We start from the raw sequence: 23,228 nt of genomic DNA on the forward strand, positions 1-23,228 counted from the left end.
CATAAAAAATGCTTGTTGTCTCTCTCTCTCTCTCTCTCTCTTGAATCTTTTAGTTCAATTTCAAGGTCATATTGCTTCCTTCCATAACTGTCTCCTGCCATTAGCCTCTCACCATCAGGTTTCTCTCTGATTTCTAATTTTTTTTCTTGTACATATAAATTAGGTCTATCTTTCAATTATCATTAAGTGATTTAGGGATGACTAATTGACTATAACACATTGGATTCAGATTAATTTTATTTTCTAAGTGCATGAGTGTATTATGTATATGTGTTTGGCTAACTGCATTATATAGGTGTTCCTTTCAATTAACTCAATTATTCCATGATATAAATAATCTGCTTTAAAATACTTGCCCATCACTAAAATTTATATTGCTGATTTTTTTATTTGTTCTCTTTGTTGCTTCAAGAAAAATTATGATGAAAACAATAACTCTTGTAAAGACATTTTGAACTTTCAAAGTTGTGGTCCAAAACTATTTAATGATGATTAAAATCTCATCTAACTGTTTTATAATATAATGATATGTAAAATAAAATAAAATTAAATTATTGGTGAAGAATGAATAAATATTAGTTTAAATTTAAGTTTAATTAAATTATTCTTTTAATTCGAATTCTAATTTGGTAATCCAGTTTATGTTACAATGAAGAGATTTTATCCTCCGGTATCTTTCAAGTTGCCACAATCAAGTTCATCCTCTCTAATTGTTACTCCCGTAGAAGAAAATTTGAACCAATTAGTAGAACAACCTTAATCCTCTAAAAAATAAAGACAAAGAATAGATCTTGATTCTTTAAAGACTAATCCAAAGGAGAGATTGCCCATTAGAGACTTTCATCCAAATGAGCATGATGGGATTAGAAGAGAATACCTCCGAAGAGGTCCTTGCCAACCCCGATATCATAAGTTTCCTCAAAGAGATTTTTCGGGCTTAAAGCGTCGTTTCAATCCTAAATGGTTTAAAGGATATCATAATTGGTTGGAGTATAGTGTGATTGACGATGCAACTTACTGTTTGTATTGTTACTTATTTCAAGATGAAGGCATTCATCAAGGTGGAGGTGATGTATTTTCAAGTTTAAGATTTAAGAGCTGGCACAAAAAGAACATATTAGATATGCATGGGTCGAGCAGTATTCATAATCAGGCAAAAAGAAAATGTGAAGATCTATTAAAACAAAAACAGTCAATTCAAACTTCATTTGATAGGCAATCCACTCAAACCAAGCTCGAATACAAAATTCGCTTGAAGGCTTCAATTGAGGTGGTGAGACTCCTATTGAATCAAGGATTGGCATTCCGTAGACATCGTGAAGATGAATCATCATTAAACAAGGGTAACTTTCTTGAGATTCTTTCATGGTATGCAGAGAGGTGCGATAAAATTCGTGATCTTGTGTTGAAAAAGGCTCCAAAGAATGATCAGTTGACTTCTCATAAAATTCAGAAAGACATTATCATTGCATGTAAAATTGAAACAGTTAAAGCAATTATGGACGATCTAAATGGATACTTTTTTGCATTGCTAGTTGATGAATCATGTGATGTATCACGCAAAGAGTAATTAGCTATTGTCATGCGATATGTTAATAGATGCGGATCTGTGGTGGAGCATTTTAGTGGGATCGTTCATGTTCGTAATACTACTGCTTTGTGTTTAAAGAAAGCAATTATTGATTACCTTGCTCAACATTCTTTGAGTTTATCTTATGTGCGTGGACAGTGCTATGATGGATCAAGCAACATGCAAGGAGATTTACATGGCCTCAAAACTTTGATTTAACAAGAAAGTAAATCTGCTTATTCCATTCATTGTTTTGTACACCAACTTCAATTGACTCTTGTTGCGGTATTCAAAAAGTGTCTTGAAGTGGGAGAACTTGTATTGTTGGTTTCTAATGTATTGAATATAGTGGGAGGTTCTTTTAAACGTATGGATGATCTTCAAAAATCTCAAGCAGAAAAAGTTCAAGAGGCATTAGACATGGGTGAACTTGAAACTGGTAGGGGTTTGAATCAAGAACTTGGTCTTGCTAGAGCTGCAGATACTCGTTGGGGTTCGCACTACAAATCTTTTAAGAACTTTATTTCTATATTTGGCTCAATTATTGATGTTCTTGATACTATCGTTGTTGATGACCGGACTTTAGAAGAAAGAGCTAAGGCAAAGGGATATCTTAGCACTTGTCAAATATTTGAGGTTGCTTTCATGTTGCACCTAATGAGAGATGTTTTGGGGATCACAAATGAGCTTAATACATCCTTATAAAAAAGGAGCAAGATATTGCAAATGCTATTCTACTTGTTGAAGTGGCAAATAGACGGTTGCAAAAGTTAAGAGAAGAAGAATGGGATTCACTTATTGATAAGGTATCTGCCTTTTGTGTCAAGTATAATATTTTGATACCAAACTTTGATGACTTCTATGTTAACTCTGGAAGATCTCGACGTAAAGTTGCTGATTATACTATTTTACATCACTATCGTGTTGATATATTTTTTAAGATTATTGATTGGCAAGTTCAAGAACTCAATGCTCGTTTTAATGAGGTGACAACGAACTTGCTTGTTGGAGTAGCTTGCTTAAATCCAGTTGACTCATTTTCCAGTTTTGACATAAATAAGATATTGAGGATGGCTGAATTATATCCTGATGATTTTGATGAGAATATAATGGTTACACTCAAGAATCAGCTTGAAACTTATATTGTTGATATTCGTGATGTTGATGAAAGGTTCTCAAATCTACAAGGACTTGCCGATCTTTCTGAAACACAAGTTAAGACAAAGAAGCATTTGAATTATCCATTTGTGTTTCGCCTTGTGAAATTTGCTTTGCTTCTACCGATTGCCACTGCTACCGTTGAAAGAACTTTTTCGGCGATGAAGTTGATCAAGAGTGAATTGCGAAACCGAATGAATGACGAATTCATGAGCGGTTGTTTGGTACCTTATGTAGAAAGAAAAATATTTAACACCATTTCTGATGAGACTATTATGAATACGTTTCAGGAAATGAAAACTCGTAGAGGACAGTTGTAATAATATATTTTATTAATATATTTTTTTGTTGACCTCTTTATATATTTGCTTCTTCGTATTTTGAACCCACTTGATAAAAATCCTGGGTCCGCCACTGGTCGAGTTCCCTATCAGAATGATTTTTATTCTCTTGGCTCGAACTCTAGACTTCTAGTTAAGGGTGGAGTACCATATACATTTTATTACCACCTGTGGTTGTAAGGTCCATTCCCTTAGCATTAAGGTACAACTGCTACGTTAATAACATATTATTTTCCTTATTCAGTTTTCAAAAGAGATTTACATATTGAGTTTTCAGAAAAAGAAAAAGACACTAAAACAAAGGCTTCAATACAACTTGGTATGTTTTGACAAAGCAGAGTACGAAATCAAATGTCTTTCTGTTCTAGCTGGTCTATTGGGACGAAATTTCGGAATTTTACAAGGTATCACACTGTAAGTCTTCTGTAATGGACACAATTTAATTTGCCCCCGAAATATTAGACACTCCACTATTGATCTCTGATTAGGAAGACCAAAAATGCAATTTTTCTCAACATTAAGTATTCCCTTCTTGATCAACTCCCTACATAATGGCCCAACTTTTGTAAAATAGTTATTTGACAAAGTAAAATTTACCAAATTTGTTAGTGAACAGACCACCTCAGGAACTTGTCCATAAAGTAAATTTCCAGCAAAATTCAATTGCTCCACACTTTCCAAACACCCTAAAGAACATGGCAATGGACCAGTTAACATGTTATATCCAACGTCAATCACAGTTGCTTTTTTTAGAAGTCCTAGTTCATAGGGAATACAACCAGTGAGCAAGTTGTTCAAGAACAAAATTTCCAACAAATTTGTAGCCTGTCCAATGCTACGTGGAATTGGACCAATGAATTTGTTGTTGGCTAAGGTTAAATAAAGAGCAGAGGTAGATCCAAGGTTGTCAGGAAGTTTTTGTACGAAGTTATTGTTGTTAAGAAAAAATGCATCAAGATTCTGTGTGAAAATCTGAGGTGGGATTATTCCAGTGAAGAGATTATAACGAATATCTAAGAAAGTTAGAGTCTTGATATTGAGAATTGACAAAGGGAATGTACCGATGAATTTGTTGTTACTAAGATCGAGCTCGTAGAGATATGGAAGTTGAGTAATTTTCGAAGAAATTATGCCCGAGAAATTGTTGCTATTGGCATGGAATATTGCTAAATCAGGGAGTTGATCGATAAATCCATCTAAAGTGGGAGCAGTGAGTTGAAATCCATTGAAATCTATAGAAGCAAGAGAAATTGCTGAGGTATTATAAGGTGGATTATCACAGTAAAATCCTTTGTAGTTGCAGATATCAGGGCCTGTCCAAGATTGAGTGACACCTAAAGGATCAAGAGTGATTGTGCTTTTGAAATTTTGAATTATTGGGAATATTAAAGCAAGTCTTTGGTCTAAGAAGGTTAAATTTGGTGCTGGTAAAGGTGGTAGTAATTGGCTACTGCAATTTCTCAAAATTGAAAAAATTATGAAGAAATAAAGGATCATCATGAAACTGAAAAAATGTTTTTGGTCTAAGAATGTGATGAGAAGAAATTGTTGATGATCATTTTCTTTTATAGCATAAAGATTCATGATATCCTTTTGGTAGGTGAAGTCTTGAAAAGATAGAGGCTCATAATTTCACATTGTAGTGGGAAATTGGAAGCTTTGAATTGAGAGTTCCATTTATTCTTCAATTCTCCGAGACTTAAAATGGTTTTCCTTGAGAGCTTTTGGAATTAATAAAAATAAAAATAAAAATAAAACGAGAATATTCAATTGAGCAGAGATTGGATTGTGTATATTTCATTCGATATATAAAAAAGTAGTTAGAACTTTATTGGAAAATGGAAAGTAAAGAAGAGATTCAGAAAATTATTGTGAATGGTGGCTAAATGGGGTTTAAAAATGTTCAAAGTGGCGCACCTCTCTGGCCATAAACCAAAAGCAATCGTGATTAGGTAGATGAATGTGGATTTCCATTGCAAAAATCAGTGAGAAGTCAAATGCCACGCTTATGTTAGATCTAGTAGCTTTTATCATACACTGCAAAAGTTTGCCAAATTACAATTACCGTAGCTATAATCTAGTACAACTATTGAGTAAACATGAAAAGGAGCAATAGGAAGAAGGATTTATCTCTTATTTGGTTGTTGCAAGCTATGAAAAATAGCTTATTAGCCAATTCATATTTATCAGAAGAGAAAAGAAGCTCGTTCATTATTTAAAGGAGCACAAATTCTTAACTTAAGCATTTCTTTATTTGAACTAAAATTTTCTGATACTTGGGATATTAAATCAACTAAACTTTTTTTATTAAATCCAAGTTGCATGGAATATGCTTCCAGCCAATTTAAGTTTGTTCATCGGTTTAGTTATTTTTATAAATTAATCACTTATGACATAATATCCCATGTACACGCATACAAAAATTAATAAATTTTGTCTCTAGTTACTTTTATCAATAACTGGTACACGTTGGGTATTTTAAAAATTGGCATTTTAAGTTAATAAGCTAGCTTTGAGCAAGCCAGTATATACAATATAATTGAATATTCATTATCATTGCCAAAAACTATACCAGAAAATAGTTTTCATAGCAAATATGGAAAAACTATGAGTTCGATAATTGATATTGTAACCACAAAATGAGAAAAGGGTAAAGAATTTTCAAGTGTTGATAAACTATCACAAAAATTTGTTATATATAAAACGTTGAACGCCATTTTTTACCTTTCAATCAAATATTATTTCTACAATACTTTCGTTCAATGAATCAATTACCAGAACAACCGAAGGAAGAACCATTATAGTGAATCCAAAATCTTTTTTTTTAAGAAGGTAGTGGACCTGAACTCCTAAACATTAGTAACATTTACATATCTGTCACACTCTTTTTTTACCCCCCAAAAGATAAAGGTGTGTTGTGTGGATGCTGGGTTAAAGAGTTTTTCCAATTAAAGTGACAATTTTTGAAATAGGGATTATTTTGTTATTCAGAGTCGCCACTTGAAATTGATTTTTGGTGTTCCAAGCTATATTTTATTTGAATCCCTAGTCAAAGGAAGGTTTGACTTTTTTATTATTGGTCTGCGAAAATAAAGTCCGGATAAGGAATTCTGTTGACCGGGGAGAAGATGTAAGGCATTCCCCGAGTCCCGTGGTTCTACCACGGTCGCTTTATTGACTACATTTGGCTTGAATTAATTTTAGACAAACTGTGTTTTATTGGATTTCCATGTTTCACCTATCCGCTTTTAATTATTAAAGAAAGATTTGAATTATATTAAATTGTCCTAACCGCACCACACAGGCGAATGTGCGACCGAGACGAATTTTATTAATTTTGTCATAACTGTGCTACGCTAGCGAATCCGCAATCATGACAAGGGTTATTAGTACGTTATTACTTTTGGAAAAAATTACTACATTCGAAGAAATTATATTTTTTATTTTTTATTTTTTAAAATTTATTGAAAGTTACTATCACGCTACGCAAGTGAATTCGCGATTATAGGAATTAATAAAATTAAAAATTAACTAAAACTATTGGATATGGGATGAGATTATTGAGTTAATTTAATAAAAATAATATCACGCTATGCAAATGAGTCCGTGAAGTTAAAGCGCGCCTACTAATTGCCTAGCGTTTAAATTAATTATTAAGAAGACTAAGTTGTAAAGTTATTTTAATAAAAGAAAATTCTGTTTTTTATTAAGATTATAAAAATATGAAAAGTTGGGCTAACTTGTTATTTTAAAGAGTGGACAACTATTGATTTAAAAGGGAATGAGCCAACTATTTAAGTATCAAAACTGCTAGCCCTTTTTAAACAAGCTTGGGCATTGGGCCAGCCGTTACTTATTAAAAAAATGGACAGATTTGTTATTAGTGAAAATTGGCCAATAGGTTAGTTTATTTGAACCTTTATTCTTGTTAGCCCAATCTTATTAAATACTAAATTAATACATTCTGCCCACTTTCAAACTCTTCATCAAGTCTTTAACAATTTTTCTTTTTCTACAACATGATCAAGATTCTCATAAAATACTACTTAAAGGTTAACAGAGAAATGCTAAGAGGCAATAAATAAATAAATAAATGAATAAATAAAGCAAAAAAAGTCATGGATTTAACATTATGATCCAAAACTTGATTTCAAGATTGAAACCTCAACATTCATCTATATAGTAAATTTCCTTGCATATGCTTCAAGTAATCTAAACATGCTCAAATCCTCATCGATTTCTATTAACAAATATGCATTACATAGTTTAAAGGTTACCTGGGTCGCAGAAAATAAATATAGCAGTGAAGAATAAGAGCTCAGCAACAGAAAGCAACAGAGAACAACAATAAAATCAACATAAATCCAGCAGCAAATTGTGTTTAAACAACCCGAAAACTTTAGAGAAGAAACCGAGAACTAACTCTAAAGAAGACTTCTACTTTTCTAAAAGTTTGCACTATAAGATTCACTCACAAAGCGTATAAATTTTCAGCTTACTAAAGTATTCAGCTGCTGATTTTTTGTTCAAAGATATGTGTGTTCAAGCAACTCTCAAGATCTTTTTGTTTCTAAGTGATAAAGGGTGTGTCTATTATAGGAGAAGAAACCAGGCATTCATGATTAAAAATCAGTCTTTTTTGACAGATTTTTCCACAAAAGCTGCTCTAAAATTCAAAGGGTAAGACTTTCTTGTTCAATCTTATCCAAAAGAGAGTATTTCTATCAAAATCTGCTCTTCACTATTCAAAGACAGACTTTTGTTCAAAAACTGTCCAAAAGTCCATATTTTCTTACCAAACAAATGACTTTTGAGTTTTATACTCAAAAAATTTCCGAAGCAGTAATAAGCAATCAAGCAAGTACCCTATACTTTCAAGTATTCCTTCACTACCTCACTTTTATCAATATAACACTATTCTACTACTTCAACAAATGCAAAAACAGAAAATTTAGCATTTCAAACTTTAAAAACTAATGTTAAAATAATTAATAAGAGACAAAAATAAAATCTGAAAAAATAAAATAAAAAAATCAGCCATGAAAACAAAGAGAAAAAAAGAATAAGTATTTTTACCATTTCACAATTCAAGTGGCCGAAATAATGGTGGTATACCAAGTGAGGGCATTCGGAGAGGTCGCCGGAATTTGGCCGGATTTTTGGTCGCCGGATTTTCGGGGCGGAATTAATATCAATAGGTAGGTATTGAGGAGCTTTATCCATTGATGTAGGTATTGTGGGGGTGGTAGTGGCTCGAGCTTCAAGAATTTGGGCAAAAAAGTGACGGCTAAAGTTTCCTAGATCTAAAATTCAAAGGAATTGGTTTGGAGATATGGAAAGAGGAGGTTGTGGAGATTACATAGTGTGAATTTGGGGGTGTTTGGAGGTGGTTCGCCGCCAGTGGGTGATTTCCGGTGGCGGCGGCGGGGCGCAGAGAAGAGAGAGAGAGAGAAGAGGGAGGAAGAAGAAAGGAATTATGGGGGAAATGGGGGCAAAATTTCAGCATTTCTAAGTCTTAAATACCTAGTTGAGAGATTGATTGTGGACCATTAGATGAGGGAGAGATGAATGGATGAGATTTAATCTTGATTCACTTATGAAACTATGCCATTTTGGACAAAGTCTTGGCCAGCCATTTTGGACTGGGTATGGTCGAATTGGGCTCAAATTTTGGGCCGATTTTGACTTAATTTTAATTAAAATACACTAGCCCAATCCCTTTTTTCTCTAATGAAATTATAGTCTTATTTAGTTCTAAAGAAAATGTACAAGTAGAAAGAAAATCTTTTTGGTATATATAATTTAAAGATGCAAACTAAAATATACAAATAAAAGGTAAAAAATATTTTTGGTACTTTTTAATTAAGGAATATACATAAAAATGCGCAAATAAATTCAAAGAAAAGCAAACAATATCTAAAATCATCCAATTGTTATTATTATTATTATTATTATTATTATTATTATTATTATTATTATTATTATTATTATTATTATTATTATTATTATTATTATTATTATTATTATTATTATTATTATTATTATTATTATTATTATTATTATTATTATTACTATTTTGTTTTGGGAAGAGCGTGCAAAAATTAGGTATTCACAGCTGCCCCTCTTTGCTCGAGAACATGAACAGTTTCCGTGCAAAGATAGTGAATGCCATGATTAACTCTTGCTTGCCTATGACTTTAATGAAATCATTTTTGAAAAATGTGACCGAATCTTTCTTCCGAGCTTGCCTACCTATCCTTGGCTATAAAGGAATCATTTCCGTGTAGCTCTGGAAAATTTGGTAGCTGGGACTACCAGACACTGGATTTAAGACTACTGCTGCTGCTGTTGTTGCTGTTGTTACTGTTACTTGCTGCTTACATCAAAAGAAAAAGAGAAGATAACTACATATGCCTGCAAGCTAAGAGTTACAAAATTCCTATCTATGTGTCTTGCAGAGTCAAATCTTGATTCTTGACCTGCTCTCTTGTGTTGACCTTAGATTGGATCTTGATGCTCTTTGAAGAAAGGATTATGGCTCATTCTCGATTGCTTGCTTTCCGGATTAGAATTCGAGAAAATAAAACTTGAGAAGGTGGGCTGCTGACACATTATCCAAGCTAACTCCAACTATCTTGTGATTGAAAGACTTTTTTCTTCTGATGAGAAAACTGAAACTGCAAGCTTTAATCGTTACTTGTGCTATGCGGCGGGGCCTACAAAGCCATCAAAGACAAACAAAATGAACAAAATTTTTCTGTCCTAGTTTGCACTAGGAAAATTTTGTGAGTTATTAGAGAAAGCTATAAACTATCTAATTTACTGAAATAAAGATAAATACAGTAGTATAAACTAGCTATGTGAGGATATGTAACCACGAGCTAGTACCCAAGGTTACCAAAAGGAGTGTTACCAGGGGTTGGCACCCTGTATTACTGAAGAAAATGTAACCAGGGGTTGGTGCCCTGCATTATTAGAAAATAACGTAACCAGGGGTTGGTACCTTGTATTAATGGAAAGGAACATAACCAGGGGTTGGTACCCTGTATTACCGAAAAGGAAATGTAACTAGGGGTTGGTACCCTGTATTATTGAAAGGAATGTAACCAGAGGTTGACACCCTGTATTAGTGAAAGGAGTGCAACCAGGGGTTGGTACCCTGTATTACTGAAAGGAGTGTAACCAGGGGTTGGTACCCTATATTATTGAAAAACATATAACCAGGGGTTGGCACCCTGTATTACTGAAAGGAGTGTAACCAGGGGTTGGCACCCTGTATTATTGGAAAAGAAATATAACTAGGGGTTAGTACCCTGTATTACTGAAAAGAGGCGTAACCAGGGGTTGGTACCCTGTATTACTGGATGGAAATATAACCAGAGGTTGGTACCCTATATTACTGAAGAGGAATGTAACTAGGGGTTAGTACCCTGTATTACCAGAAGGAATGTAATGAGGGGTTGGTACCCTGTATTACTGAGAAGGAATGTAACGAGGGGTTGGTAACTTGTATTACTGAAAGGGAAGTGTAACCAGGGGTTGGTACCCTATATTACTGAAAAGAAAGTGTAACGAGGGATTGGTACTCTGTATTACTGAAAGAAGTGTAACCAGGGGTTGACACCCTATATTACTGAAAGGAAATATAACTAGGGGTTGGTACTCTGTATTACTGAAAGGAGGCGTAACCAGGGGTTGATACCCTATATTACTGGAAAGAAATATAACCAGGGGTTGGTACTATGTATTACTAAAGATGAATGTAACCAGGGGTTGGTACCCTGTATTACCAGAAGGAATGTAACCAGGGGTTGGTACCCTGTGTTACTGAGAAGGAATGTAACCAGGGGTTGGTACCCTGTATTACTGAAATGAGTGTAACCAGGGGTTGGTACCATGTATTACTGAAATGAGTGTAACCAGGGGTTGGCACCCTGTATTACTGAAAAGAAAATGTGACTAGGGGTTGGTACCCTATATTACTGATAAAATATTGAATCCCTTGGACGAAAAGGTTCTATCTGGGTTAAACTACGAAAAGCAAGCCTGGGCGAAGAGTGCTTCTACCTGGAAATATGAGATGAATCCCCCTAGGCAAAAAGGTTCTACTTGGGTTAAGCTACGAAAAGCAAGCTTGGGCGAAGAGTATTTCTACCCGGAAATATGAGTTGGACCCCCCTAGGCGAAAGGGTTCTACCTGGGTTAAGCTATGAAAGCAAGCTGGGCGAAGAGTACTTCTACCCAGAAATATGAGCTGGATCCCCCTAAGCGAAATGGTTCTACCTGAGTTAAGCTAAGTAAAACAACCCGAGCGAAAAGAACTTCTACTCGGAACTATGAGATGGATCCCCCAAGGCGAAATTGTTCTACCTGGGTTAAGCTACAAAAAATAGCCTGAGCGAAAAGTATTTCTACCCGGAAATCTGAGCTAGATCCCCCTAGGGGAAAAAACTTCTACCTGGGTTAAGCTACGTAAAACAACTTGAGCGAAGAGTACTTCTACTCGGAACTATGAGCTGGATCCCCCTAGGCGCAAAGTTTCTACCTGGGTTAAGCTACGTAAAACATACTGAACGAAGATTACTTCTATCCGAAACTATGAGCTGGATCCCTCTAGGCAAAAAGGTACTACCTGGGTTAAGCTACGTAAAACATCCTGAGCAAAAAGTACTTCTACCTTGAACTTTGAGCTGGATTCTCTTAGGCGAAAAGGTTCTACCTGGGTTAAGCTACGTAAAACAACCCGAGCGAAGAGTACTTCTACCCAAAACTATGAGCTGGATCTCCCTAGAGAAAAGGTTCTACCTGGGTTAAGCTACGTAAAACATCCTGAGCGAAGAGTTGGTTACACTGCTGGTAGACTTTGTTGTTGCTTTCAAGAGACTTTTGCTCTATGTACCAACCCTGATTGTATTTGTGGCTCTATCAGCCTTATTGTAACGACTCGACTGGTCGTTTTGAGTATCACAACCCCGTTTCCCCATTTACTTCTCAATTTGGGCTTTACAGTTGTTGTGTGACTTGCCGGGTAATTAGTTCGGGTTCGGTGAGGTTTTGGAATGAATTTGAAAAATGCTGGAAAAATGCGATTCTGCGATCGCAGAACCATTATGCGATCGTAGAAGTAGTTATGCGATTGCAAAATGGTCGCAGACCTGTCCAGTGAAGCCCATTTTTGGGCATCAATTTTGCGGTGCATTTTGCCACCCTCATACCCATCCTGCGGTCCATTATGCGACCGCAGGCCTGTTTTCGGATAGGTAATTTTTTTATTTTCATAATCCGACCCTAGTTTGATAAATAGGCTTTGGGACTTATTTTGGGGAAATTATCTGATAATTTTAGAGAGAAGTGAGAGTGTTCTAGATAGAGGAAGTATATGAAGTGTCTTGTTCATCAAATTCTTGTCCAAGCTTTGAAATCTAACAAGAAATCCCTCAAGTTCTTCATCAAAGAGGTAAGGTTCTCACCCCTAGTCTTCAATTTCGAGTTTGGGTAATGATGGGTGATTAAGAATATGATTCTTGGGTGTAAGAGTATTATTTATACGTATCAATAAGGTTAATGGAAAGAGTGTTGAGTTCAAATGGGTAAAGATTGGGTTGAAAATGGTAGAAATCTTCAAAAACTTCAATTGAAGATTTGAGGGTCGAGTTGATGTTGGAATTTGGTGAAATTTGTATGGTTGGACTCGTGGTTGGATGGGAGTTAATATTTGTAACTTTTGCCGGGTTTCGAGACGTGGGCCGCACAGGCTATGTTTGAGTGTAATTTTAGATTTTTTGAAAAAATTAGTATTTTGATATGGAATAAATTCCTATGATTTGGGTTGACTGAATAAAATTAATTATGACTAGATTCAAGCCGTTCAGAAGTTGTTACGCGCAGAATGGAATTTCTGGAGCATTGTTTAGCTTGTTCGACATTGGGTTCGGCTTGTTCGAGGTAAGTAACTCTTCTAATCTTGGATCTGAGGGTATGAACCCTGAATATACGTATTATGTGAATTGATACATCACATCATCATTTTTGGGCTGATTTTCATGACATTGTGAGCCCGAGAGACTGGAGATATTGATGACTGAGTGAGGCAAAGGGCCTGATTGTGAGAATAATTATGGGATCGGGTTGTACGCCGCAGCAGGCGAGATTGGCTTATTATAGCACGTGAGTTGTCCGTGCAGCACGTGAGTTGTCCGTGCAACACGTGAGTTGTCCGTGCGGATCCAGATATTATTATAGCACGTGAGTTATCTGTGCAATACGTGAGTTATCCATGCGGATCCAGATATTATTATAGCACGTGAGTTTTCCATGCAGCATGTGCGTTGTCCATGCAGATTATAGCGCTTGGGCTGAAGGAGCCCCTCCGGAGTCTTTACACACCCCCAGTGAGCACAGGTACCTACTGAGTGCGAGTGCCGAGTGCGAGTGCAGAGCGACTGGGAGGACTGAGTGAAATGATACCTGAGAGTATGCATATCATTTTATCACTGAGTTGCATCGCATTGACATGCACACATGACATACATGCATAAAGATGTATTTTACTCATGCTGTACAATATCACATCATTCATGATTTCTCACATATGTTGACAGATGGGCATAGTGATGCATTTGTTTTACACGGGTTATCTGGAAAGAAAATGAAACATCTCATTTATTATTGAAAGTATTTTGGGAAAATAATTGTTTTCATTCTTATTCATATTTTTGGCAACTTCGGTAAACGATTTGGGTTTTCACTGATGTACTCAAGGAAGAAATATTTTTAGAAATCATGATTTAGCTGAGCATTTTATTTCTAAGTTACTTCTTGTATTATTTGCTTTACGTTGTTATGGACTGTGGTGGACTATTAGTTTTGTACCCGACCTTGGTAAAATCTCGTCACTACTTTCAACCTAAGGTTAGATTTATTACTTACTCAGTACATGGGATCGGTTGTATTGATACTACACTTCTGCATATTGCGTACAGATGTTGGTTGTTGTTATTGTTGTGCTCGATGGTTGCCGGATTTGAAGATGTACCTGCGTTCCTATTGTAGCTGCCTCTTGTTCATGGTAGCCTTAGATTATAAAAATTCTGTTTATGTACTTTTCAAACAGAAGATGTATTTACTTCATATCAGCTTTGTAAATTCTATTCTTAGAAGCTCATGATTTGTACTACCAGTTCTTGGGAAATGTATAAGATTAAGATCTTTATTTACTTAAATTGCTTAAATAATTATTATTGGAATTGAATAGTTGAAAGTTGGCTTACCTAGCGGGTTGGGTTAGGTGCCATCACTACTAGTTTGATTTTAGGCCGTGACAAGGTGGTATCATAACACTAGGTTCATAGGTTCTACAAATCATGAGCAAGTGTCTAGTAGAGTCTTGCGGATCGGTATGATGACGTCCATACTTATCTTCGAGAGGCTACAAGTCATTTAGGATAATTTCCCATCTTTCTTTCTTTATCATGCGGAATTGATTCATCTTGAAATATAACTCTTTGAATTCCTTCCACGCTTTCGTATGCGCACATGAACGCTTGTTATCAGCTGTGTATCGCTGGCTTGTGATTTCACGGATGATGTGCGAGATGTGTATTCTATGTTTTGGTGATGAGCTAGTCTGGAGGACTTGAGGCCATGGTTAGACCGCAGTTTAATCTCGGTAGCTTCAGTTATAACTTGTACATTTAGACTCATATGTCTGGTAATGTCCCTACAGGTGAAATTTGTGGATCGATGAGCGGTGGAATAGCCTTGTGATGAGTACGATGTAACTGCGGGATGTGTTAAGACGCATTGAATGCGACAAGAAGTGTTTCCGTAAAATGTAAAGGAAAGGCCATTGGGTGCTTGATTTTCGTTTTGATGTGACGTACAATCTCGAGTATGAATATTTTGAAGGATCTTTTACATTGTTAAATTTTGGGACAAATTAAATTCTCATGTCTGGTTAATGAGTTTGGACTTAGATAGACTAAGTGATTGCATAGTAATTGTGAATGCGAAAAGATATAACAAGATGCCAATTTGAGGCTAAGGAGGTGGGTTATCTCCTGGAGAGTAATCTACATAGGTATGTTCCTTATATATGAGTGGAGATTTTCTTTTCTGCCAGCAGGGCGTATGTGTGGAGATTTAAATTTGAATCTGGCTGAGAAAGTTGACTTGAGTATCAAGAGAATGATTGCGAGCTTAGCGGATGATTTGGGGTATTTTTATGGTTGGCAATGCATGAGTTTGAGAAGAAGTTTCGTTGAACTGACTGTGGCATTATGGCAGTTTAGAGTATTGGTATTGTGAGTTATGGAATATTTTAATCTATGGCTTTGAGCCAAGTGGGGGAGCCTACTATTGATAATTCAATTTTATAGTTATATGTAATGGTTTAGTTTTGGGCTGAGGCATATTGGTGGGTTAGTTATGACTTGCAGAAGTTGAGATCGAGAATGACTCGAATAAGGAAATTCCTAGATACGGGTTATATTGCACTTATGAGTATATGAAAATTGTGGGATGAGTGAGTTGTTATTTGTGAATGATGTTGTGTGCACGGAGTATGAATTTGATAGGTGGTATTAAAGTAGAGTTACTTCTTGGAGTGTTGTTGTGCTAATGGGGCACATGTCTTTTGGCCCATTTGGCCAGTGTAATGTGGATTTGAACAATTGGGGTGACTCTCGAGAAAGTTCTAATGAATTCGAGATTTAATATGTAACAATTGAGATTTTTTTGGCGGATTTATTTATGGCTAAAAGCTGAGATTTAAGTTGGATGGTGTCGAGACTTGTGGAATTTTTGTATATCATTATGAATTTTATATTTCGGTATCAGGAAGGTGAATGAAATGGCCTTAGACTCAAATAAGATATTTTCAGAGTGGGTGTTTCGGTTGTGGTATTTATAGGGGTAATTATGATGTGGTGAGACTCTACAGATGTTTTGGTAGCAATATTCTTGGGTTTGGTGACCTACGTGGTTTGGTCGAGTTAGAGGAATTTAGTTCTAATAGATTGGTTATGTGCAAATGGATTTCAAAGTGTTCTTGATGGTTTCTACCATGGATTGAACCAAATATTTTCTACTGGTGTGGAAAACGTATTGTGTATTGTGATTTCCTCCTGGAAGGAAGCAAGAGGAAGGTTTCTAACTAACCAGGTATGTAATTTGCTGGTGACTCAGAGTTGATAATGGGATTCTTGTGCTTGTCACATGATGGCATAATAGATGTGGTGTGTTGTGCGGGATTAGGATTTACATGTACAAGGTGACAGTTCAGTCTTGAAAAGAAGGTAACGAATGTTGGACATCATGACCAGCTTCAAATATTTCGATGAATGTTATAACAACTCGGTAATTCCTGATAAGGGTGCGCATTTCAGAATGGCACAATGTGTTTTGACTTACGGATGTTCATTGGTATTGCGGTACTCACCTGGTTGATAGACTGCTGATATTCAAATTATTGCTATGTGGCACGGAAGAATTTTGGAAGTATTCCTAGTGAGAGGATCGTGTATGAAAGATGTGTTGGTTATTCGAGTGCTGGAGTTGGGATCAATTACGGTGATTCATGTGTCCTATGAATTTGGAGACTGGGAGTTCTCATAAGCATATTGTTTCAGGGTTGCGACCTGTTTGAGGCGAGAATTTTATTTAAACTCAGTGGAGGCACTAGTTGCGTTAATTATTTATGATAGCTACGCACTATGAGTGCACATATATGTGAGGTTGAGCCTATGTGCGGGTATCGGGGAAAGTATTCCTACTCGAAAGAATGATTAGGATATAATATGCTAGAGTTGACTGTTAAGCGTAAAGTTATAATGTTTCTTATGTTCTTACCTTTGTTGAAAACTATCTGGGCTACATTTGAGGTTACAAAGAGGCTAATTCCTCTGAATAAACGGGGTAGTTACTATTTCAGCGTTAAATTTCCGATTTGAAGTGTGATAGCAGACTTTGCACATGCTTACACTATGGCATGTTATTTATACCAGTCCAGGAGCATGAGAATCTTATTTCATTATCATATATACAAGTGTACTTGTTTAATTGCTCATGTATGATATGCTGGGACTGGAGGCCTGTGACCATGCCGGGTGATTCATATTATTGGCACGTGAATTGTCCGTGTCGTGTGTGGGAATTCTATTTCTATAATAATTTATCTGATCTATTAACTTTCTTCCTCTACAATTGTGCACATGCTCCTACGGTTATCCTCTTCACGAAATTTGAGGAGTTGGTTGTAACATTGCGATTGTAGTGGTGCTTGTTGAACTTGCAATACGGTTCTCTTCCTTAAGACATCTCCCATATTTGGGTACACAGATTGCGCAATTGTGGATTGAGTTATATTGATTTGGTGTGTCTGTGGGATAGTTGTGTTTAATAATATAAGGTCATTGGACATAGAATGGGTACTATCGGGCTTGATTATGGTATATTCAGGAGGATAATATTGAAAGTCGGCTTAGGAGAGGATTATGGTTATAGTTGGGGCGAGAGAGCTCCATGACTTGTTGATTTGATAAAGGGTCATGATATTTCCGTGTGTTTCTTTTATTATTAACAGCGTACGAAGGTGTTGGGATGAGGTTTTGTTCGATATGGGGTTTAATGCTAGTACTTGGTTGGTTTGAAGTAGTTATTGTGATCAGGAATGGTGCGACGAGCGGGCGAATTATCTAATATTCTGAGTAAATTATATCCGTGATTATAGTTATGGCTCGATGTAGCTTGTTCAGACTCATACAACGTGTAAATATAAGATACGTGTCTTGAAAAGAAATTCTGAAGGTTGGGAATTGAATTCCAAGGTTTTTGGGCTAAGGTTAAATTAAGGATTTTCAGTTGTATTGTGTTGTCAGGCCTATATGGAATAGGGTGACGTGAGATCACCCCCGGGTATGTGCGTGGTAAGGTGGAATAGAGATTTGAAGGTTAAGAACAACTCTTGGCACGTTCGAGGAAGAACGTATATTTAAGTGGGGAGAATGTAACGACCCGACCGGTTATTTTGAGTATCACAACCCCGTTTCCCTATTTACTGCTCAATTTGGGCTTTACAATTGTTATGTGACTTTCCGGGGTAATTGGTTCGGGTCCGGTGAGGTTTTGGAATGAATTGGAACACTTAGTTCTAAGATTTAAAGCTTAAGTTAAAATAGTGATCGGATATTGACTTATGTGTAAATGACCCCAGAATGGAGTTTTGATGATTACCAATAGCTCCGTATGGTGATTTTGGACTTAGGAGCGTGTTCGTAAAATTATTTGGAAGTCCGTAGTGGAATTAGGCTTGAAATGGCGAAAGTTGAATTTTTGGAAAGTTTGACCGGGGGGTTGACTTTTTGATATCGGGATCGGAATCCGATTCCGAAAATTGGAATAGGTCCGTTATATCATTTATGACTTGTGTGCAAAATTTGAGGTCAATCGAACTTGATTCGATAGATTTCGGGATCGAATGTAGAAGTTGGAAATTTCATAACAGACTAAAGTCAAGTGAGTTCGCATAAGACTTAACTTCAGATGAGCATAACTCTCATGATACAAAGTGTTATATGGTGTTTTACCTATAAAATGAAGGATATTTGAGTCTAATTTCTAACACTTCAAATCGTTCATCATTTGGACATTCCTACAAGAAGTTATGACCAAATTACCAAAGGCTGAAAAAATGCGATTCTGCGATCACAGAACCATTATGTGATCACAGAAGTAGTTATGCGACCGTAAAATGGTCGCAGACCTGTCTAGTGAAGCCCATTTTTGGGCATCGATTTTACGGTGCATTTTGCGACCCACATACCCATTCTGCGGTCCATTATGTGACCGCAGACCTGTTTTCGGAGGAGTAATTTTTCTATTTTCATAACCCGATCCCATTTTGATAAATAGGCTTTGGGGCTTATTTTTGGGGCAATTATCTGATGATTTTAGAGAGAAGTGAGAGTGTTCTAGATAGAGGAAGTAGATGAAGTGTCTTGTTCATCAAATTCTTGTCCAAGCCTTGAAATCCAACAAGAAATCCCTCAAGTTCTTCATCAAAGAGGTAAGGTTCTCACCCCTAGTCTTCAATTTCGATTTTGGGTAATGATGGGTGATTAAGAGTATGATTCCTGGGTGTAAGAGTATTATTTATATGTATCAATAAGGTTTATGGAAAGAGTGTTGAGTTCAAATGGGTAAAGATTGGGTTGAAAATGGTAGAAATCTTCAAAGACCTCAATTGAAGATTTGAGGGTCGAGTTGATGTCGGAATTTGGTGAAATTTGTATGGTTGGACTCGTGGTTGGGGATGGACGTTAATATTTTGTAACTTTTGTCATGTTCCGAGACGTGGGCCCCACAGGCGATATTTGAGTGTAATTTTGGATTTTGTGGAAAAATTAGTATTTTGATATGGAATAAATTCCTATGATTTGGGTTGACTGAATCAAATTAATTGTGACTAGATTTGAGCCATTCAGAATTTGTTACGCGCAGAATGGAATTTCTGGAGCATTGTTTAGCTTGCTCAGCATTGGATTCAGCTTGTTCGAGGTAAGTAACCCTTCTAATCTTGGAGCTGAGGGTATGAACCCTAAATATACGTATTATGTGAATTGTTTGGAGGTGACGCACATGCTAGGTGACGGGCGTGTGGGCGTGCATCATAGAAATTTTGACGTAATTGTTTCATGGAATTTTGTAGTCAAATAATCTTGGCATTTTCCATGCAGTTTTATGTGTTAAAGAAATTGAGCTGAGAATCATATTAAAAATAATGTTGAGGCTATGTGCCAGTATTATTGAGACCCACAGAGGTCATATTGCTGTTAAATTAATTGTTTAAAATGAAATTTCATACTCAGTCATGTTCATTCATTTCATATCATCTCTCTGTCTCTGTTGCTATTTATTGATACATCATATCTTTATTTTGGGCTGATTTTTATGATATTGTGAGCCTGAGAGACTGGAGAGATTAATGACTGAGTGAGGCCGATGGCTTGATTATGAGGATAACTATGATATCGAGCTGCACGCCGCATTATGCCAGATTGGCTTATTATAGCACGTGAGTTGTCCGTGCAGCACGTGAGTTGTCCGTGCAGATCCAGATATTATTATAGCACGTGAGTTGTCCGTACGGATCTAGATATTATTATAGCACGTGAGTTGTCCGTGCGGATCCAGATATTATTATAGCACGTGAGTTGTCCGTGCAGATTATAGCGCTTGGGCTGAAAGAGCCCCTCCAGAGTCTGTACACACCCCAATGAGGGCAGGTACCTACTGAGTGCGAGTGCTGAGTGCCGAGTGCGAGTGCTGAGCGACTGGGAAGACTGAGTGAAATGATACTCTGAGGGTATGCATATGATTTTATCACTGAGTTGCATCACATTGACATGCACACATGACATATATGCATAGAGATATTTTTTCCTCATGGTATACATTATCACATCATTCATGATTTCTCACACATGTTGACAGATGGGCATAGTGATGCATTTGTTTTACACGGGTTATCTGAAAAGAAAATGAAATATCTCATTTATTATTGAAAGGATTTTGGAAAAATAATTATTTTCAAACTTATTCATATTTTTGGCAATTTCGGTAAACGATTTGGGTTTTCACTGATGTACTTGAAAGGAAGAAATATTTTTAGAAATCATGATTTAGCTGAGCATTTTATTTCTAAGTTACTTCTTGTATTATTTGCTTTACGTTGTTATGGACTGTGGTGGACTATTGGTTTTGTACCCGACCTTGGTAAAATCTCGTCACTACTTTCAACCTAAGGTTAGGTTTGTTACTTACTCAGTACATGGGGTCGGTTGTACTGATACTACACTTCTGCATATTGCGTGCAGATGTTGGCTGTTGTTGTTGTTGTGCTCGATGGTTGCCGGATTTGAAGATGTACCTGCGTTCCTATTGTAGCTGCCTCTTGTTCATGGTAGCCTTAGATTATAAAAACTCTGTTTATGTACTTTTCAAACAGAAGATGTATTTACTTCATATCAGCTTTGTAAATTCTATTCTTAGAAGCTTATGATTTGTACTATCAGTTCTTGGAAAATGTATAAGATTAAGATCTTTATTTACTTAAATTGCTTAAATAATTGTTATTGGAATTGAATATTTGAAAGTTGACTTACCTATCGGGTTGGATTAGGTGCCATCACGACTAGTTGAATTTTGGGTCATGACACTTATCCCAACTGGAGATCTTTGCTTAGGTGACCTTTTCTGATATCTTGAATGGCTTCTTGCTTTTCGAGCAATTTGTTTGTCATAGAGAATCGAAACTGGGTATGCGCCTTTTGCATGATGTGCATACTTCATAGTCTCTGTTCAGTACTACAGGGAACCCGTAATCAATCTTGCTGTCTTTTCTTTGCTTGTTTTTTGACAAGTAGGCAGACAAAAATATATTTCGGGGGAACCTTTGTACTACACAAATCCTCAAGACATGTCGACTGTAACAGCTGTGTGTGCATGTTACTTCTCCAATAATGTTATCTTGAATGTTCTGGCCAGAATTTGCTTTGTGCAACTGAAAAGCTGGTAGCAGATTTTGAAATCCTTTCTTACTTGTTTTGACAAGTACTGATTCAAAGCAAAGGATATAATCATGCGAACAAAATATTATTTACAAGAGATGCCTTCATCATGAAAGAAAGAAGCAAGAGCATTTTTTATATATATATATATATGTAAAGAAGGAAGAGGCTTTGTTTTTTTTTGAATGAGGTAACTAGCCATAATGATCATGACATGCATTTTGGACTCAACGACCTGATCTATCAAATTGTTCTAATCAATCATTTCATTATTCCTTTGGGCCTTGAAGTCGGGCTTGTTTATGTTAATTCTTTGCATCAGTTTCACGACTTACTTTCGACTAGTGGTTCCCCAAGATTTTTTCACCAACAAATCTCTCTCATTTATTTATCTCTACTTCCCATCATCTTACAGTGCCTGTGAGGGTTTTCACTAGTAAGACTCTCTCATTTGTTTTCTCATTTTTTGTTTGATTCCTTGAGTGAGAACCATGACCATGTTCTCCATATGACAACCATTGCTCATTGCATATTTCCCTTGGCATTCTCAAAACTAATAAGGAGGTCTTATTTGGAAGGATTTTGGATATGGTTAGAAAGAAATGACGGCATGAAGGCTCAAAGTAGACTCAATATGATGGGTTTTACACTTACAAATCTTGGAATCGTCTCTTTCAAAAAATAAAAACAAACTCATGCCCCAGTTTTAGATACTGGATTTTATTTTTTGGAATTCTTATTTGGTTGGACCAACCGTGTAAGGCTGCCTGCGTATCCCTTTTTAAGGAATCAGGTCAAACGTAGTTCAAATATCTGACCTAAATATTTTTTTTATCTTTCTTTCTTTTTCTTTTCTTTTTTCTCTTTTTTTTCTTTTTCTTTTTTTTTTCAAAACAAATTGCCCCAGCTTTTATTTTCCGGGGGCATGGACCTTTGACTGTTCTTTTCTTATTCTTTTTTCACTTGAACTTTCTAAGAGTTGCCCCAGTTTGTACTCTTGGGGCATGGACTTTTTCTTTTATTTTTTTTTACTTTTGACTCTAAACTTCATTCCAAAAGAGGGTGGTTAAAGAAAATAACACAAGCTCAAAAGGGGTAACGAAGGGTATAAAGTATTTGGATAGCAGAAAAAGGGTCTCCCAGCCTCGTGAACGCCAAACATAGTATCCTTTCGTGATCACAACGTTGATGAACATGTCTGTCTTCTTGGTGTGTCGTGGTCAAAAGATACTTTCCATCAATTAATGCCAAATTTTAAACCAAACTTCAATTAATTCTTCCTCAAACCCGATCTTCATAATGATTTGAAGGTAAAGATCATTAACCTTACGGGTATGACTATTCTAGTTCCACATAAATTTGAACCGAGCTTAATTCCAAAGTGTTTCGACTGTGTATTCATCCTTAAAAGTGTCTTGTTCTCAGTTAACTAGTTCAAGACTAAATCAGTTTTCTAGGATCTGGCCAAAAATTTCGCATGCATGTCATGTCACTAGAACTAGTGTGAAAAGAACTATGCACAAAATGGACATAAATTGACTGACTATTTTTTTATTGAATAAAGGATAACGGGGTCTGATAACATAAAAAGAA

The 23,228-nt window shown here is 36.2% G+C and overlaps 3 protein-coding genes across 3 annotated transcripts; 2 read left to right on the forward strand and 1 right to left on the reverse strand.

Moving 5' to 3' along the window:
• The first annotated feature begins 1,123 nt into the window (after positions 1-1,123).
• On the forward strand, positions 1,124-1,570 carry LOC142173580 (uncharacterized). Its single transcript, XM_075239201.1, has one exon. The coding sequence runs from the start codon at positions 1,124-1,126 to the stop codon at positions 1,568-1,570; it is 447 nt and encodes a 148-aa protein (XP_075095302.1).
• A 369-nt stretch (positions 1,571-1,939) lies between these two features.
• LOC107765146 (uncharacterized) lies at positions 1,940-3,048 on the forward strand. Its single transcript, XM_016583753.1, has 2 exons — positions 1,940-2,170; positions 2,281-3,048. Exons 1-2 carry the CDS (start codon positions 1,940-1,942, stop codon positions 3,046-3,048), a joined length of 999 nt encoding a protein of 332 aa, XP_016439239.1.
• Positions 3,049-3,375: 327 nt separating this feature from the next.
• On the reverse strand, positions 3,376-4,784 carry LOC107765143 (uncharacterized protein At4g06744-like). The gene has a single exon (XM_016583750.2). It carries the CDS (start codon positions 4,651-4,653, stop codon positions 3,376-3,378), a length of 1,278 nt encoding a protein of 425 aa, XP_016439236.1. The 5' UTR covers positions 4,654-4,784.
• Positions 4,785-23,228: the final 18,444 nt, after the last annotated feature.

The sequence above is a fragment of the Nicotiana tabacum genome, chromosome 19 (genome assembly GCF_000715075.1).
Source record: "Nicotiana tabacum cultivar K326 chromosome 19, ASM71507v2, whole genome shotgun sequence".
Classification (NCBI taxonomy): Eukaryota; Viridiplantae; Streptophyta; class Magnoliopsida; order Solanales; family Solanaceae; genus Nicotiana; species Nicotiana tabacum.

Bases quoted from the DNA above. Each gene is read 5' to 3' on its own strand.
- LOC107765143 (XM_016583750.2), bottom strand. From the start codon at position 4,653: ATGAATCTTTATGCTATAAAAGAAAATGATCATCAACAATTTCTTCTC.
- LOC107765146 (XM_016583753.1), top strand. From the start codon at position 1,940: ATGGATGATCTTCAAAAATCTCAAGCAGAAAAAGTTCAAGAGGCATTA. The intron at 2,171-2,280 runs GCAAAGGGATAT...CTTATAAAAAAG, and splicing joins CTTTAGAAGAAAGAGCTAAG to GAGCAAGATATTGCAAATGC.
- LOC142173580 (XM_075239201.1), top strand. From the start codon at position 1,124: ATGCATGGGTCGAGCAGTATTCATAATCAGGCAAAAAGAAAATGTGAA.